Source organism: Echinops telfairi, unplaced genomic scaffold (assembly GCF_000313985.2).
Source record: "Echinops telfairi isolate 266 unplaced genomic scaffold, ASM31398v2 ScPeMD7_7459;HRSCAF=8497, whole genome shotgun sequence".
Lineage (NCBI taxonomy): Eukaryota > Metazoa > Chordata > Mammalia > Afrosoricida > Tenrecidae > Echinops > Echinops telfairi.
The window spans coordinates 7,828,961-7,849,246 of NW_022111359.1; the positions used below are offsets into that span (position 1 = coordinate 7,828,961).

The 20,286-nt window shown below is 37.6% G+C and overlaps 1 protein-coding gene across 1 annotated transcript; it reads left to right on the forward strand.

Moving 5' to 3' along the window:
- The first annotated feature begins 6,364 nt into the window (after positions 1-6,364).
- Positions 6,365-7,303, forward strand: LOC101659680 (olfactory receptor 7G3-like). The gene has a single exon (XM_004714230.1). It carries the CDS (start codon positions 6,365-6,367, stop codon positions 7,301-7,303), a length of 939 nt encoding a protein of 312 aa, XP_004714287.1.
- The last annotated feature ends 12,983 nt before the right edge of the window (positions 7,304-20,286 follow it).

Genomic DNA, 20,286 nt, shown 5'->3' on the forward strand with positions numbered 1-20,286 from the left:
TGGCAATGGGTTTGGGTTTGGGCAACTGTGAGTAAGGTAATCGTGGTACAAATGGCTTGTATGCCCAGTTGTTAATGAGAAGTTTAGAGGTTGGAATCTACCTAGCTGTACTTTGGAGGAAAGTCTTGTGATCTACTTCTGAAAAAGGAGCCATTGAATCCCTGATGGGGCACAGTTCCACTCAGTTACACATGGGGTTGCCATGAATCACTGTCAGCTCAGTGGTTAGTCCTGAACCAAGGGTATTTATGCACATATTTCAATATGTACATAAACAGCACATCTTTAAAATGTTTTCTGTATCTCCCTTTGGAAACATGAAGTACAATGTCTCTATAGTCTCACACACTTCAGACATGTTATCAGGAGAGACCAGTCTGTGGGAAAGGACATCATACTTGGTATTGCAGCAGGTTAGTGCAAAAGAGGAAGACACCATCACGGAGTTGAATTCACACAGGGGCTACAAAGGGCTCAAACTTAGCTATTGTGAATGATTCCTTCTGTTGGGCACAGCGTCTCTATGAGTCATCATGGTACTTTGCAACAACAGTTTTTAAACGTTTGCTTCTTGAGTACCTACTCAGGTAACCTTCCGTGTCTGTAGATCAGGGTCCTCCACGTGGGGTGCTCTCATGTCGTATTCAAGTCTTTGGTGGCACTCATATAGGATCGTAAAGACTCAAACTTATGCAATCATTAAAGTCTACTTTGTCTTGTAGAAACAATTTCAAAAAAAAGTAACTTATTAGTTTGTGCTCACAATGCTTTGAATATTACCAGCTCCTAATCTGAGCCCAATAAATAGTAATGATAGGAGCCAAAAATTTATTCCAACCTACGGGTTATGCTCACCAATTCTCTGTCATCATTGTCATGGCTTGTGTATTGCTAAGTAGCCCTGGAGTGTAGGAGGTTAAGTGTTGGGCTGCCAACCATACGGTCAGAAAAAAAATGAGACTGCTCTCATTTACAGTCTTAGAAATTAGAAGGAGCAGTTTTAGCCTGTCCTATGGGGCTCCTCTGGGTGGAATTTGATATGATGGCGTTTGGTGGTATGTTTTGCTGACACCCATGCCACTTTCCCCAGGAATAGTGATTAGATTTGCACTGGTTTAAATTGAATGTGTTGGTGTTTAGGAACTCTATATGTTTTGAAGGTGAGGCTATGGATTTTGAAGGGGGGGTGTACTGCTGAACCCATCTCTGAGAAAACTGTGCAGAGATGTGAATCTGGAGAATTTGGCTTCAGTGGGTAAGGCTTATACAATTTCTTCATTTATCTATCTATTGAGCTTGGACATGGGTTTCTAGGTTGAGAGAACCTGAATCACTTTGTGGTACAGGTTTTACTCTGTGTGTGTATGTGTGTGTGTAGGTTTTAAAAAATAAAGCTACTTTTTTTGAAAGGAAGACAATTTTCTGACTTAAAAAAAAACTAGATTGTTATAATTCACATAAAATAAAATTTACCTATTTGAAGTATGACAAATTATACTCCCCTATAATGGCTCATTTATTATGGTACTTAATTTAAAAAAAGATAAACGTATGTAAGTGTGAGTGGGTGGATATAATCCCATGATACATCTTCAGTATCTCTGGCTGTCTTGAGACTCACACTATGGAAGTTCTACAATTCTGCAGTGTTCAAGTCTAACTCAGAGAGAACCGGAAACTGGCCTAAGTAGATGCCCACCAGCTCTCGGGATGTGAGACCTAGGGTCCACTAGTGAGCTCCCAGGGCAGTAGGAAGAAAAATGTTAGGAAGATGACTGCACACATATGGTCTCTCAGGATCAGGGAGTCATTCATCTAGTGTTCGCCTTCTGTGAATTGCACTGCTTAAGGATTGGAGCTACCTTGGGGAAGTCATGACAGTAAAATTTATAATGAGGAACTGTGGAAATTGTGTCCCCCAGGCCACAGAGATTGCAAATTGCCTTGCTGTGACCACAACACTCAACAACCCGGTTTAGTTCAGGAAGAACATATCAGAATCTCTTCCCTGTGACGACCCCTCTCACTCTGGAGCTATATGTCTCTTTTTGGTCCAGCTGTCCTTTCTGTGGGCAGGTTTTCCATCTTCCTTCTTAAATATCTACTGGAGAAGGCCTCACCGATGGTACCAAGGTTATCAGAAGGGCTCCAGATTGCATTTGTTAATGCTGTGGGAAATTGATCAGGATTTAAAAAAAAATTTAACCAGCTGTCATAGAGAATATCCAAGAGGTAAGGGGAAGTCCAGTGGGGTCAGATCACCAAAGAGATTCTAAACAAATCTGCGGTCCTCCGGTTTGTATATTTACTTTCCTTCTTTCATCCAATTTGAAATCGGCCTTCATTCGTTCCAGCTCCTAAAATGTCCAGTAAATTCCAAAGATTTTTTCTCCACCAGAACATGAATTAGCCCTTTCAAAATGTGGTAAGTATTCTCTCATTCTCCCCCAAATACCTTGGACATAAATGGTGCTGGTGTGGGGCAAATTGGACTTCTCAACTTTCCCATTCCGGTTCTTGATGTTGCACTTTGAGAAGAACTCTTCTCTTGTCCCCTCTGACACCAGACTGAATGCTTTTGGAAAGAATGTTGAGATCCACAGATCTGCCTTTCTAGTCCTTTTTATTTTAAATTATTAAATACTTTTCTTGGGGGCTCTTACATCTCTTATCCCAATCCATACATTCATCCGTTGTGTCAAGCACATTTGCACATATGCTGCCATCATCATTTTCTAAGCATTCTCTTCCCACCTGAGCCCCTGATATCAGCTCCCCATTTTCTCCCCCTCCCTCCCTTGCTTGCCCTCTCTCATGAACCCTTGATAAGTTATAGATTATTATTTTCATATTTTACATCATCCTCCATTGCCCCTAACCCACTTTTCCATTGTACCTCCCCCTGGAAGGGGGTTATAGGTTGATCTTTGTGATGGATTCCCCATTTCTCCACCCACGCTCTCCTAATCCTTCTGGTATAACTACTCTCATGGTTGGTCCTGCGGTGCTTATCTATCCTGGATTCTCTGTGTTGCAGGCTCTTATCCATAGCAGTGTACATGTTCTGGTTTAATCCAATTTGTGAGATAGAATTGAGGTCATTTGCCAAATTATTTTTCTCTTAATGTTCTTTTAAGTTACAGTACTTAATTTGTTAAGACTATACAAAACAAACAAACATTTATGGACATCATTAGAAAGTTTCAAAATACAAGAAATAAAATAGGTATAACTGTAAGGAGAAACTGAAAAATCACAACACAAATTCCAGTAGGCTATTTTGTCTTTTAAATATTTTGCATGAGTTAATTTAATACGTGCAAAATTAATTGAAGTGTTTTGATTTTGAAAACTTTTTACAAGTTAATTAAAATCGGATGAATGGAGTAGTAGTGAAACAACATTTTAATATTACTCCATCAGCTGAGTATGCCCTATTTTGAGTATCCATATCCACGCTTGCGTGTTTTGAGTTGTTTCATCCCTGTGCTTCAGCAATGTAGGAGGGCTTCCTCTGGGATGTTCAACATATGCCTCCTTTGTCCAGACTTAGGGCATTACTCTTGGGGTAACTTCCCTCTTCCTTTATTCTCTCTTACCTTCCCTATTGGGCATCAGGACTTGTGTACAGAGAAAATCAAGAATGAATATAAAACTCATGGCAAGATAGTGCTGAACACTAAGATGCTTTCCCCTTATTTATTTCTTATTTTTTCATCATTCTTGTATAGTTTTTATCCTATCCAGTTGCCTTGGAGTTGACTGCAATCCATGTCTACTCTATGTGTGCCAGAGTAGAATTGTATTCCACAGGGTTTTCAATGGCCATTTTTTTGGAAGTAGATAACAGCCTTTTTTTCCTTTAGAAATTGCTGAGTAGGCTTGAACATGAACTTTTTAATTAGCAGGAGGGTATGTTAACCTTTTGCACCATATAGGGACTTCCCTGGATATCACCTCACTAATTCACTGCCATCTAATGGATCCTGACTCATGATGACCCTTACAGGAGAGGGTAGAACTGCCCCTGTGAGTTGATGAGACTGTAACTATTTATTGGCTCAAAAAGCCCTGTCTTTCTCCCAAAGAGCAGATGGTGGTTTCAAACTGTTGAACGTATGGGTAATAATCTAATGAGTAACCACAGCACCATCATGGCTACTCTCACTAGTTATAGAGGGCTTAATTATTTTCACAAAATGATACAAAAGGAAGAATGATTGAGGGAAAGACACTGAGGGGAGCATATGAAGGTCCTCGCCAATGTGACCACGCACAATGTAATCTGCTCCAGAACAGGATCTTCTGTGAGAAGTCAACTCGTTCGAGAGGGGATGCAACAGCCTTACTCAGGTCCAGCTCTGATGCAATCGAAAGGAACTTTCCTGGGATGTGTGGTCTACTTTCTGTGTAAGGAAACACTGTGGATAATGTCACCTGCTTTTCGATGGGTCCTTTTGCTTTGTGCTGCATCTGGGTCATAGACTTCAGATTCTTTGGACTTGAGCCACTGGCCTGCTGTATTACCTGCCTATCCTGGGACCCAGGGAGTCATCAGTGGTCTAGCTTCAGAGAAGCACATTTTATCCTGTAGATAATGAGAAAGTTACAGCAACATACTTGTTCCTACAACAGTTAAGAGAGATACGAGATTCCTAGGTTCAATTTGAACGATTCAGAAGGCAAGAGGAGGAGATGCCCCTCGCCAAAGATGGGACAAATTAGGAATGAATATGAACAAATACTGAAATGGGATGAAATATGTCAAATGTATGCAAAAGACAAGAGTGAATAATGATATCATCCTCCTCTTTGTATTATGCCAGGAGCCCTTTTTTCATTTTAAAAAGTAGTGGATACAGGAAACAACATTTATTCTACATTTCCTATATTATAACTCTACCTCAAAGTATATTCCAGTGGGCAAATTCCTCTTTATAGAAGTATTCCAGCCAATAAATGAAAAATAAATGTATCAGCATTTTTGAATCACCTAATGATGGTGGCACTGTTGGGAAATCATAAGGTCAGCTCCCTCCCCACATGAGAAAATTGAGGTCATTTTTACCCCTAGAGATTTAGAGCCCTTTTGAAGCCCTTTATACGGATGCTGTGAGTCAGAACTGACTGGACTGGGGTTGGGGTGGGCATTGAGTTTCATTTATGGTTAATTAGTTGCTGGATTAGGGTTATGATAACTAAAAATATAAGGGAATAGGAAGTAGCTACATGTAGGCTTCCTAATGAAAATAACTAATGGAGTGTTTGCCAACTATTTTATAAAAATGGATTCGAATTTGTAGATTAAGGATGGGCCAATGGATTTTTTAAAGATGCAAGCAGTGAATATCTTATGCTTCAATTCTGCTGCTATAGCACAAAGAAGACAAGGACTATGTGTCAATAAGGGTCATGTTCAATAAAAATCTTTACAATAACTGGCAGCATGCACAATTTGATTATTTAGTTACTACTTATCAACCTGTGTTCTAGAAGATGGCCTTTATCATTGTATTGTGGATTTATAATTTGCTAAAAGGCCTGGTATAATCCTAAAGAAGAGGATAATGTTTCATTACTCTTTGATTCTCAGCAAGCAGCCTACATGACCATGAGCACCAAACCCATACCAAACCATCTTCCACTGAGTTGATTTTAACCTGTGACAACCCTCTGTTGAAGAGTAGAACAATGCTTCATAAGGTTTTTAGTGGATTTTTTTTTTCAGAATCAGAACCCCATGCCTTTCTTCTGAGGAGCCCTTGGTTGTTTGTTGGGTGCTTCACCCTGTGCACCACTCACGTGATTCCTTAAAAAGACTATGTGGTAATGAGAAGTAGTGAAGGGAAGAAAAGGAAAGGAAAGAGAAGCATGGGAGCACAAGAAAAATATACAGTGAACCCTCGCCACTTCCGCTTCGACTTCCGCGGCTTCACTCTATCGCGGTTTTTGCGTAACAGTGCATGCTCTGTCATTACTGCCACTGATTGGCTCATACTGTACACGCTTGATGCCATAAATAATATAATAAATAATAAATGATAATTGTAACGTCCAAAATGTTTTACTGTATTTTCCCTTTTTCGTTTAATAAATTGGGTAATACGAGTGTAATGGTGACTAAAGGGTGTTTTTTCATGTCCTCTATGCTCTAACTACGAAAATATTTGATTTACAAATAAGGAATCCTACTTCGCCGAATTTCATTTATCACGGTAGGGTCTAGAACCGATTAACCGCGATAAACGAGGGTTCACTGTATATAACTGATTTTCCTTCAATAAATACATTAAATCAAACAGATACACTTTATTTTTTTCATTTTTCACTTCCATCTTTTCTAGCAAGCGCAACGATCACCAGCATGGCAACAGGAAACATCTCAGATACAGCGGAATTCCTGCTCCTGGGACTCTCACAGGATCCAGAACTGCAGCCCCTTCTCTTTGGGATTTTCCTGACCATATACCTGATCACTGCAGCTGGGAACCTGCTCATCATCCTGGCGATCATCTTTGACTCTCACCTCCACACCCCCATGTACTTCTTCCTCTCCAACCTGTCCTTCACTGACTTCTGTTTCAGCACCACCACAGTCCCCAAGATGTTGATGAACATCCAGACCCAGAACAAATCCATCAGTTACACAGGATGCCTCACTCAGCTATGCTTTGTCCTGGCTTTTGCGGGCCTGGAAAATGAAATTCTGGTAATGATGGCTTTTGATAGATTTGTGGCCATCTGCTACCCACTACGATACGCAACTATCATGAACACCAGAGTCTGTGGTCTTCTGGTTCTCTTGTCCTTCCTCATTAGTTTTCTGGATGCCATTCTCCACACTCTGATGACCTTGCGATTGTCTTTTTGTACAAATATTCAAATCCCTCACTACTTTTGTGAACTAGCTCATGTTCTCAAGCTTGCTTGTTCGGATAACCTCATCAACAACATCTTGATTTATGTAGTGACCAGTATTTTTGGTGTTATTCCTCTTTGCGGGATTATTTATTCTTATACCCAAATTGTCTCCTCTGTCTTGAAAATCCCATCAACTAGTGGAAAATATAAGGCTTTTTCCATCTCAGGGTCACACTTAATAGTTGTTTGCTTATTCTATGGGACAGGTTTTGGGGTGTACTTTAGTTCCTCAGGTAGCCACTCCTCTCCGAAGAGTGCAATAGCCTCCGTAATGTACACTGTGGTCACCCCGATGATGAACCCTTTTATCTACAGTCTCAGGAACAAGGACATGATGGAGGCTCTGAGGAAACTCCTCTCTAGAACACTTTCTTTCCACTGATATGTCAGGTGCTTCAGCATTCAGTAGCTGTAACATTTCAGAGAGAAATGAATCATGAACCATTTTTAAAGCCTAAGTTTCTTGAAAGCAGGAGACAAGTGATTATGCTGATTAAGGATAACAACGCTGGAATGAGAACCCCATGGCTTAAATTTTATCTCGGTTCTGTTAATAGATAGTTGATGTGTTTTTTTTTAATGATATAATCTCTAAGTTTAGTTTCCTTATCTTTAAAACTGACACAATTGTGTTAGGTCACTATTTGGAAAGACTTAAGGAGATTTGTGCTATTTAAACTTTGTCAGGGCAGACATCTTTAGTTATTAGAAGAGTAAAATCTCATCTCAAGTAGGGACAGGTACTAAAAAAAAGTATCATCTTTCCTAACAAAGAGTTTGGACATAAGGTGATTTTAAGTACCAAACTGCATATTTGTGTTTTATTCCCTAGGGTGTTAGTTTTAGTCATTGAACCACTAAGGTGGTTGGTTTAATGAGTGTAAGAGTGCATGGGTCCTTACCAGACACAAGAAAATGACTGCCTGTTCTTGGTGTGTTTGTCACGGAAAGAGATTATTCCCTATATAGTCTCCAGAGGCAATCTCTTCATCATCTGCTAGAACCCAGGAACATTTTTCTGTGTTATTCTCTCTCTGCTTCTGTAAGAAAATACAAATTACAAGCTCATTGGCTGAAAACAAATACATTGTTTCACTGTTCTAAAACTCAGGTGGCTGAAATGAGCTCCATGGAGGTAAACACGGTGGCCTACTTTATCTATTGTGAATAGTTTCACAATGAACATTGATGTACACGTTCCACTTTCTATTCTACCTTCGTGAGTTCATTGGAGTATGTACCTAGGATTGGGATTTCGAGATCAAGTGGTAATTCAATGTCTCCCTTTCTGAGGAACTGCAAAACTTTTCCACAGCGACCTTTTAAAGGTCTACCAGCACTGGATGGACATTTAAGTCTCTCCACATCCCTCTCTAACAATGGCTATTTCCATTTTTTTTTAAAAAGGAGCATTGCCATCCTAGTGGGGTTTAAGTGTTTTCTCATGATGGTTTTGATGTTCATCTTTGTTCATGATGTTGACCATGTTTTCCTTAGTTAGCCATTTTTAAACCTTTTATTTTTGTGGTGAAATATCTTTTCAGGTTCTTTGCCTATTCTTAAAATTGGGTTGTTTAACTTTCTGTTGAATTCTATATTGAACTTGAATTTTTGTATTCATCATTTCCTTTGATAAATGTCTGCTGGACTCTTTCATAGGAAATTGTCATTATTTGGTCATTTTTATGCTAACCTGCTGGAATTTTTATGAGATTCAGCCACATTTCATCATGCATAATCATTTCCTTCCAGAGTTTATTAAATATGTCCCTCTTTTAACTTTTCAACACGTTAGTCTTCATTTTAGTTTGAATTTGTGTGTGGAATGCATTTCTCATCAACTTTCTTTTCAGATTCAGTGCTGTTGTGGGCTAGAGCACTGATTCATTTGCTAAAGTATACAATGCTCTATACTTTTTATTGCCCTCTCTAATGTTGGTGGGACCTTTGATATTTATATTTATCCTATTGTACATAAAGCTTTTGGAATTTTCATACATGTTCCCAAATGGGAACAACTTGGGGGATCATGTGTAAGTGAAATGTTTGTGTTTAGAGGAGTGCTTATTCTCTCTTTTGGTAGTTCCTAAGAATTTCTAAGTGACAAAACCTATTTACACTTTCATTAGAAGTTTCTCTTGCCCATCCTCATTGCCATCACATGTTATCTTACTGATAAAACCTAACAAAACCCTGTAGAAGCCCTGTAGGATAGAGCTGAACTGCCTTTCTGGGTTTTTGTTGTTGTTGTTTTGGGAGGGATTTTAAGATTTTAAATCTTTATGGGAGCAGGCAACCTGATCTGATGGGCTCAAACTGCAAACGTTGTAGTTAGCAAACTTTGGAACGCTGGTGACATAGTGGTAAGGATTTGGGCTGCAATGCAAAAGGTGTAACTATACATATATACTTTATCAAGAATTCCCAAGGGTGGGAGAGGGAGGGGGAAAAAGAGAACTGCTATCAAGGGCTCAAGTAGAATGAAAGAAAATGTTTGAGGAATGTTGATGGCAACATACGTATAAGTGTGGTTAATACAATTATGATGGAATAGCTATAAGATATGTAAGATTCCTTCCCCCAAATGATTAATTTTTTAACAAGTCAACAATTCCAAACCACCAGCACAGGATGAAGATGAGGCTTTCTACTCCCATCAACATTTGCAGTCTGGGAAATGTACAGGGCAGTTCTACCCCGTCCCACAGAGTTGCTGAGCCAACACTGACCCCTTGGCAGTGAGTTTGGTTTGGTTTTGGTTTTGGTTTGGGCCACTAAACCATCAGAACTCCCTATTAAAACCGAAGTGACTATAAAACGTATTTGATGTATTTACATTTTGCTTATTATACTGTTGAATCTTTTCACATATAATGTGTCATTTATTTTCCGCTTTTATGAAGTATCTGTTCATAGTATTTCTAGTGAACAATTTATCGTTCCCTATTAATTCACAAAGACTCTTTAGTTGTAACATGCATTACTTATGTACATTTCCAGTTTCTTATTTAAGTGTGTGATTTTTTGGTACACATGTGCACGTTTAGTACGAGGGCTTCAAAGATTAGTGGAAAACTGAATTTAAAGATAATGGGTGTTTTCCGTGAGAATTTTTCTTTAGACTTTTAGTTGTGCATAGGGTGAAGATTTTCAGAACAGACGATCAATTTTGCATTCAATGATTCCGAAACCTTTTGTTTCATCTCATTCATTACAGTCCTCTCAATCAAGTAGCATTTACTTCACTTTCTTCCTGTGTTTCCCATTTCAGGTCTTCCTTGCCTGGTCCTTCTTACCTCTGTCCCTGTGAGAATACTGTCCTTTTGATCTTTTTTTAAAATTTTTTTATTTTTTGGTGGTGGTGGTGGTGGTGGTGGTGGGTGTCCTTCTGATCTTAAATGGTTATTCTGCAGTGTGAATACCTCACTTGTGGACTTGTGGTAATTTCCTTATATAGAATTTTTTTGAGGTGTCTGAAAGTTGGGCCATGGAGGTGAGTTCATTTCTGAACCTGAAGGGTGAATAAGGACTTCACTATTGGCATTTCTCCTGGACTCTCTAACCTGTAAACCTGGTCCCCTTTGTGGCATGAAGTTTTGTTCCCTATTTCCTCCCTTAAGATACTTCTAAGTTGATCCAATTTAGAGAAGTTGGTAGCTCACAAACTTTTCAGGGCCCCCTCAGAGGGTTAAATTTTTCAATATTTTTCTTACTGCTTTTTGTCAATATTGTTTTTGTTAGGGTTTCCAATCAGCTTGGACTCATGGTGGCCCTATGAACACAAAAAAGGGAATACTACCGAAACCAGCATCATTCTCACAATTGCTGTTTCTCTTGAGCCCAATTGCTCCATCCACTTGGTCAGTCCATCTCCTTGAAGGTATTCCTCTCTTTGATTGACCCTCTAGTTTATCAAACATGGTGTAATTTTCTAGTGACTGATCCATCCTGATAGCATGTCTAAAGCACCAAGTGAGACAAAATCTCTCCATTCTAACTTCTAAGGACCATTCTGGCTTCTAAGGAAATTTCCTCAGTAGATAATGTTGCTTATGAAACTCCGACCTACCTTAATCTGAAGGAATTATTGATTTGCCTCTGTATTTTTGCTGTATATCCACTTGCAATTTACTTGTGACATTGATATAAGTATCCATCCAAATTTGCTTTATTAACTAGTGTATTATTCACCCTACTGTAACCACTGTAACCACTCCTGCCCTAAATAAACTGAGCATCTATGTGGTATTTCTTTGTCTGGGTTGTCTTTTCTTGTACATTAAAAAAAATAATAAAACCCAATGCTATGAAGTTTATTCCAACTCAAGATTATTTCATGAGCTAGGTTTGTTGCCTCTGTATCTGCAATGATATCACATGCATTCATTATTGCAAAATAAAAGGCAGCCCTAAATAACTTTTTTTGAGCTGAAGGACAAGTCCAAATCCAGAGCTTCTTGTCACCAAAAAGATATATCTTATCAGAAAATGACTGCTTCTTTGATCTGCATACGATTATTTTTTACTCAACAATTATTTACTCAACAATACCTAAAAACAATGATCTCAACTCATGGATTATAATGTGAAAAATATATACACTGAAGTTACTACAATTTTCTTACAATAATATCAAAGTGCATATTTTTGAGCTTCTGGTAGCTCCCTGGCAGTGTGCTACTGAAATTGCTAATGAATGATCTTCAGCAAAATTTTACTTGCAAGTGAGACTAATGATATTGTTGTATAATTTGCACATTTTGTTTGGTCACATTTCTTGAATGAACATAAATATGGATCTATTCCAATTGGTTGGCTATTTCTTAGCATAGACAAGTAGTGTTTCCAGTGTCCTTAGTGCTTCCAGGGCCTTTGATCTGCTTCACTGTGATTTGGAACTTACTTTTTTATATTAAAAATAAGTAATTTATTTTAAGTTGGGAGTTAAAACACACACACATATATAATATAATTCCATAGTTCAATCATGCCAAGCAGTATTGTATGACTGCTATCACATTCCTTTCCTTCCTGGACTCCTTGACATTGTCTCCCTTTCACAGCCAGCCTCCCCCAATCACCTCCATTGTACCCCTTCCTCGAAAACCCTTATTCTACTTGTTGTCCTTAGAGGTTCATCAATTCTGGGTTTCATATACTGAGAAACAAAAAAAACATGTAACACAGCTTCAAGAGGGTGACATAACATATGACATAACACATCTGAGATAAACCGTAATATGAACAAACAAACGATCAAAATTTAGAGAAAGTGTTGAAAATCATTGATCATCAAAGGAGGGATTGACTGACAAGATTTAACTGTTCAAGTCAGGTTTATCCCTTTGATTTTCTATACTCATCTCTCCAGTGCACTCTGCTTAGTTTAGTGACCACTTTCCTCTGGTCCCTCAATTATGGATAGAGGGAGATCACTATGTAGTTCCCACAATGTATATTGGGATCCCACTGTCATGCATAGCCTTCGGTAAACTAGATTATTACCATTAGGCTCTGATACTAATCCCTCTTTCAACTTTTGATATGATTTACAATCCTTCAGTGACTGATGATGGTGTGCTTCTTCCATCTGGAGTAAGTTGACATCTCACTTAGCTGGCTGCTTAGAGACAAGCCTTTGAGACCCCGGATGCTATCTGATAGCCAGGCACCATCTAATTTCTTCACCACATTTTGCTATAACCCTCATGTCCCCTGGGTTCCTTTCCTGAGGGCAAGTATTTAGCAGGCCTTGATGCAAGAATTAATTGTTCTTAAGTTGGAGCTAGGATTAAGTGTGAGCCTAAAACACATTCTTGGTTATATTTTAATTTTATTATCATTTTTAAATCTTACCTTGGCTCCCTTTCAAATCCTCCTTGTTAATTTATGCTAGAGAGTCTCGTGCTCATCCTTCTGGGGCTTAACAATCTTCTATTAATATTGTCTTTGATTAGCCCCTGGTGCTAATTTTTCAAACCCCTGTTGAGAAAAGGATATGGGGCCAAAGTAGGCTAATTCCATATCACAGTACCTGAATTTTTCACTTGTGCAGCATCATTCCTTTTATGGCTGGATGTTATTTACACAAACAATGGGGTCAATTATTAGGGAAATTTAAAAATAACAATCACTGAGAATCTCAATCACAGGTTTGTCATTTGAAACTTTATTGATGGCACCAACATCATTAGGAATTAGAAAGCCCAGAGCATTTTGGACACTACACTCCATGCTGCGCTCTGCAGACAAAAAAAAAATATCTTTCATTTCTCTTGGAAAAGAAAGTATTCAATTTATTTCAATTAGCTAATAAGTTAGGACAAGGATCTTTAAGTTGGACAGTAACAGTAGGCGTACAGAAGAAGAAATGGATTATGATGGAATATGTACATCATTGCAGGTTAAAAAGGTACATGATTATAGGTTGATTGGTTCTGGGGTTTTCTTTCTCTAGCTCTGATGTGCTTGGATATGACTGATCATCATGCAAAGCTGAGTCACATTGGCAAGACAATGCCAAGAGCCCCACTTGCCTTACAAAATAAAACATTTGAGTCAACAGTCCTTTTCTAGGCTTGCCCAGATTTGTTGACACATACCCATTTTGTTGGTCTAATGTACTTCAAAGTTGGGGGAAATAATCAAAGGAATTTAAATGACTTCTAAATTTATGTCAGTGTTCAGTATGTCAGTAAATAGAGTTAGGGCACTTCCTGTATATGGTTACTTTTCACAAAGTGCTTTAGAATTTAAACTCCCACAAAAATGATAACTTGGCAAGAGGAAGACCACATATTAACAAATTTCATATGATTATAGTTAGTATGTGGTATGATGAATTGATAATCATGAATAATCAAAACATGAAAATACTGAGTTTATTTAGAGATACAAATTAAAATAAGTATTAATATGAATCTTCTCGTTACCTATTAAATATTAGCTATCATTTATTTAAGTTACTGAGAGTATAGAAACTAGTGTCTGCAAATTAGTGCCTAGTCAGTGATACTGATTTCTTATAACCATATTAAAATTTGAGAACCATACTTTTACCCTATAGTCTCTTAATGGAATGAGGAATATACACTAAAATTATTTTGATGCAATTGGAAAAGGTGGTTAAGCAGGTTAAAGTAGGCTAGCATAGCTCTGTCTTTACTGATCCTAGATAGAATTGACCACAAGGAATACATTAGAATCTGCTGTGTGAAATAAGCAGAAGGAAGATTAATGGTCAGGACTCAGACACCTATTGCTTTCTCCAGCTCTTTTTGGTTATTAAAAATATATTATTTTTATTATATACATAAAGTATATTTTTACACTTTAAGTTGGAATCAGATTTCCTGATATCACTGATGAGCTAGAACTGCTTTTAACTGCACATTAAAAAAGGGAGAGAGGTGTGTAAGGTATGTGAGATGTTGAGCTAAACAGGAGGAGAGTAGTAAATGGAAAATGCCTGCCCTCTAAGGGTCAGAGAATCAGTCATAAGAATTTCCTATCTCCTATTGTCTTGGTCTTTGGGGATTTGCCCTTCCCAGGGATCAGAATGACAACAGATATGTTCGCTTAATGAGGAGCTATGGATATTGAGACCCCAGGGATACATAGACTACATATAATCTGCCTTTGACAACCTTTTTGAACAACCCTTCTCTAGTCAAGATCATCTGAGACTCAGTCCACAGAGTATCCACTTGCCCAGGAGTTTGGTGCCTCACATGGATTCCATTGTCTTTCCTGAGGACAGTTCTTCTAGCTACTTGACCCAACATTAAGGTCAAGCACCAATTATCAGTGATGCCACCAGGTAACCTAAATCCCTTAGTTCCTTTTTTGGACATGAGGACAGTAGTTTCTCTCCAAGTTCTTCCAAGGGAAACACTGACATGCTTCTTTGTATCACATGACCGTACTCTTACAGCTCCTACTTCACCAGTCTCGTACTCTGTATCTACAATGGCAAGGATCATCTATCCATTCACAAAGTAATGGCTGTTCCACAATTATTTGACATCTACTTGCACTCTTGTGCTGATGGTGGGGAGGAGAGTCTATTATCTCACATTTGCTTCCTCTCTGTGGTTCTTGAGGTATCATCTTTAGGAGTGCTTTGCTCTGGGGGTGAAAGTGGATACCCAGACACCATTACCTGAGGTCCCCACCAGATTATTTGTTCTCTTTATAACTGTACCAAGTTAAATTGGAAACACAAAGATAATGAACTTAAAAAAAAGACTACCTCTTAATTTTTCAAGAACTGCTGAGATCCTTGCTGTAGAGCTTCAGGTGATTTTAAGTGACACAATAAACATACAGTAAACTTCCATTTTGTGATCCTCTTTGTTGCTCTTTTTTCTCCCAGTAGCAGCAGCTTCTTTGATGAGATAGTATCCCTTATAAATGGTTTCATATTTGTAATTCTTCATTCTTCCTTATCCATTGTCCACCATTTGAATGTATATGGGGTGATTGAAACACTATTGCTTCAGCCAGGTACATCTTTGTCTTCAAAGTGACATCTTGCTGTTCCACGCTTCACAAAGATCTTTCGGAGCAGATTGCTCGATGCAATGCATTCTTTGTTGTATTAGGGCTGCTTCCAAGGGCACTAGTTGTGGATCCTAGTAAAATGAAACACCACCTAACTTCAAACGTTTCACTGCTTATCAATATATTGCTTATTGATCCAGATGTGAGGAATTTTGGCTTCCTTATGTTGAGATGTAATTAGTGCAAAAGGGTTTATAATTAATGCAGAAGGCTGATCTTCTCAATAATTTCTTCATGCCTTGTGCTCCTTCAGAGTGCGAGGTTAGATGATTTGTGTATTATAAGTTGTTTATGAGTCTTCCTCCAATAGTGATGGCATGTTTCTCTTCATACAGTCCTGATTTATAGATAATTTCCTCTACAATCCAAGTGATTGTAAGTACGGTCATCTGTGCTTTAAGGAGGCCGCTTTTCTTCATTTATATTTGAGTGCCTTCCAATCTGACACTTAAACAGTGTTCTGCTGATGGTGGGACTCAGACACCTATTGCTTTCTCCAGCTCGTTTTGGTTATTAAAAATATATTATTTTTATTATATACATAAAGTATATTTTTACACTTTAAGTTGGAATCAGATTTCCTGATATCACTGATGAGCTAGAACCGCTTTTAACTGCACATTAAAAAAGGGAGAGAGGTGTGTAAGGTATGTGAGATGTTGAGCTTCAAATGTTCTTCATAGGGTTTCACTGACCAATTTGTTCAGAATGTAGATGATCAGGTACTCATTCCTACTCTATTTACATGTGTGTGAGAGAAAAAGACAGACAGAGAGAAAGAGAGATAGAGACAGAGAGACAGAGAGCTTGTGTGTGTGTGTGTGTGTGTGTGTGTGTGTGTGTGAGAGAGAGAGAGAGAGAGAGAGAGAGAGAGAGAGAGAGAGAGAGAAAGACTTGTTCAAACCTACCCATCATGGATTTCCCTGTTGCCATTTGAAACATTAGTGGCATAGCTTCCGTAGTAACAAATGAATGGTGGTAACTGACATAATTGGAAGGAAGAATCTAATGAATGTTGTTGCCTATCTTCTCTTAGAATCAATCACTAATCCAGCTGACTTACTTTTCCGTAAACTATTCTTTTGAGCTTCAAATTTATGGTAATGTTTTATAATCTTCACCTCAGATCCAGATTATTAATTTAGATGGATGCTCTTATCTGATATCTACTGACTTTGGGAGGAGTTGGAAATATTTAGAAGGCAACGAACTTTATTCAGAAGAGGGTATTAACAAAATTAAGGAAAATTGTGAATTCTGATTCACTATTTGAGTGTATTAACCATATACTCTTCAGAGGTATTAATAGAATGAGAGAGGTCAGGAGAACCAACTGAGAAGTTTGGAAATCTGAGTTCAAGTGAAACTGCTGTTACACAACGACTTATTACATTGTGTTTTTTGACACATGCCAATGTGTATTGCTAGGTTGATGAGGGTGGCAGCATTAATTAACTTATTAATAACCAGGCTTTTATATGATTCTCAAGTATTCCAATGTTCAATAACCTATGTACAATGTGTGACATAGAGTGGATGCTAAACCAAATTCTGATCCTTCATACAAAGTGGAGTGATTAGACAAAAGAGAAGAAGGGTATGAGGAAGGAAAGTATCACAAGAAAATATTTGAATATTGACTTCGGTTCATAATGTGAATGAGAGCATTTTTTGAAAGCAGTGGTTTTGAAACTTCAGCATACATCAACATTAACTGGAAGTCTTGTTCAAACATAAATTGATTGTGCTCATTTAAAAATTTATTATTAGTAAACCTAAAATGTATAGTAATAACACATATTTCCAACAAGATTCCAGGTTATGCTTTTGCTGGGTGCCCAAGAATCATCTTTGAATGATTCAACCCACCTTTGAAAGGGTCAACCCACGTTTTCCATCAGATTCAAAAACAATATAGAATCTAGAAATGAGAAAGAAGTTTCAGAATGTATTGTTTCTGAGACTGACAGAGGATACAGAACTGCAGTATCTCTCTTTAGTCTATTTCTGTTCAATCATGGTCACCTTTCTTTTCTTCTAATAGTTTTTTATTGTCATATAATTCACATATCATACAATTAAAACTCTAATCATATAAAGAAGAGTTGTACAATCATCACCACATTCAGTTTTAGAAAATTCCTCATGGTAACCTCCTTGAGAAATATTTATCAATCTAACATCCACTTCCTTACCCCTTGTATTTCTTTTCAATTGCTCCTTCCCTGGCATTGGTAACAGCACAACCACAATACCAAAGTTCCAGGTGAGTCTTCAAGAATAGAATCAGAGTATCGCTTACACAGGATGACTCTTTTGTCTTCTTGTTATTTTTAAAGCTTTCTCAGTGTTTATTAAGTCTTATACTAAATCAACAGTGGCTCATTTTATAGACGTCATCCCATGGTGAACATGTTTAATAAGGTAAAACAAATCTGACATGGGCAGCTTATTCTACTGCAGACAGAACAGTAAGATAACACCTGCACAGAACACTACAGAGACATACATACACTTGCTCAAAGTTTTCATATGACCTAGGTTGATTATCAAACTACATCTCTTAAGATTTCTACAGTAGAGTTGGATTGTAGTTCCCTACAATTATCAAACTACATCTCTTAAGATTAATACAGTAGAGTTAGATTGTAGTTCCCTTATATTTTAATTACAAGGGCCGTGACATTGACAGTTTCACTGACATTAGCAAACTAGCATAATATATTCGAAGAATAAATTGAACATGAAAAATCAGTAAAAATAAAATGGAGGGGAAGGGGAGAGAGGATGAAAGTATTGTTGGATTTGAAAAGTCAAATATGTCTAGGCATCTGGTTGTAAGAAACAGAATTTATAAGTTTAATTAATACAATAGTTTTTTTTGAAATTCAAAAGTTTACAAACTGTGGCTTTAGGCCATAAACAGTATCAGCTCTTCTGGATCAAAAAAGGCCACAAGAGTTAATATACTATTTACTCGACTTTATTTTACATTACACTAGGTGGTGGATACCAGCAATCCTCCTTAATAAAGTTGACAATTAGCTGCAATCAGACTGTTTCTAATAATGGACATTTTTTAAAAGAGAAGTATCCATCAAGTTCTTCTGAAATCCAAATATACAATCATCTGAAAACCAATAGTTAGAAAATAACAGTCAGTGTATGAAGCCAGGTTAAAACGATGAGAACAGTAAAGGTGGGATGTGGCTCAGGCTTTACAGTTTGGTTCAGCTGAGCCTTCAATGTCAGAAACCTGTTCCTTCAGCTTGCTCCACTGCTCAGAGTTTAAAGAAATAGTGTTTCTTCCTGGCTTCATTTCACCTTCTTGATCGATCCAATATTCTCTAATACCAATCAGGGCCTTCACTACCAGAATCACTGCCAGAGGAGCTTGAAGAAGCCAGTTCCTTGGATTCAGGCAGGGCTCTGTTGGGGCATCGGAACAGGCTCCTGCTTGCTCGCTCTTAACTGCCCTTTCGGTTTTTCATGGTTTAAAACATTGTCTTGGCGTAATGTCCTTTGACTGCTATGGGGTCATCTGTCAATCCACTACGTACATCATCATCACGAACTCTGTGTCTGTCTCCCCTTTCTCCTTGGTAATTAGTCTTGTAAATATGCGACTTCATAGTTTGAGGACATTGCTCAAGCCTGGAAAATCCTCACTTTCAGTGAACTTTCTCAGATCCACAGATGTTCCTATTCTAATACCCTCACCAATTACATCATCGTACACTTTGTGGCTGCTATATTTAGTGATGTTCTTTTCTCTAAATTTACAAAAAATTTACGGATAATTTTGCTGAGTATATGATTCATGGTTGGAATTTTTTTCTTTCAGGATTTTATGTATGCCATAGTATTTCCTACTTGCCTATATAGATTCTGTTGAGGAATTAGAGGTTATTCCTAGTGATTTCCCTTTGTAGGTAATATTTTGCTACTCTAAGGCTGCTTTTAGTTGTCTTTCCTTGTTTTTGTTTTTGGAAAATTTGATTATGATAAGTGGTGATTATTTTCTTCTTGGCATACCCTGTTTGGAGTTCATTAAGCTACTTGAATACTTATCCTCTCATTAGGTAACTTTTTCCCAGCAATTATTTGACAATTTTATCTGCATTTGTTGCTGTTTCTTCCTCTTCTGGAATTTCTATCACATGCAAGCACATTTTTTTGATGTAATCCCACATATTTCTTAGGTTTTCTTTTATTTTTTATATGGATCTACTAGATTAATATTGACAGCCTTATCTTCATGCTCACTAATTTGGCCTTCCATTCATTCAATTTTATTTATTCATTTTGACGTTTTCTTTTTCTGATATATAATATTCTCATTTGCGTGTGATGTTTTCATTTGATGTTTAATTTCTCTTTGTATTTTCATCTTTTCTTGTTGTGTTTTTCTGAATTCTTCTAATTTTTTCCTTTGGTTTCCTGGATTTAGTGTGTAGTTTTTTCAATCTGCCTCTCAATCTATTGAGAGCACGCAAGTATCATTCTTGAGAATTTCTTATCAGGTAATTCTTATCACTTTTCTTCTCCAGGAATATCTATTGGCTTTAATATTTTTCAATGGTTTGAGTCAATTTTTTATTTCTTCATGTGAACTTCAATTGTTTATTGTGTCTGAGACGTTGTGTTATTCTTTTGTTTATATTTTTGCTATAATTAGTTTGTACTGGAGTTAGCATTGGGCCTTGCACAGTAAATATATTTGTCTGAGATATGAGAGTGGCTGCATCATGTGGTACGATTGTCTATATTTGGTTGGAACAAAAAGAGAAAGAAAAAGGAGAG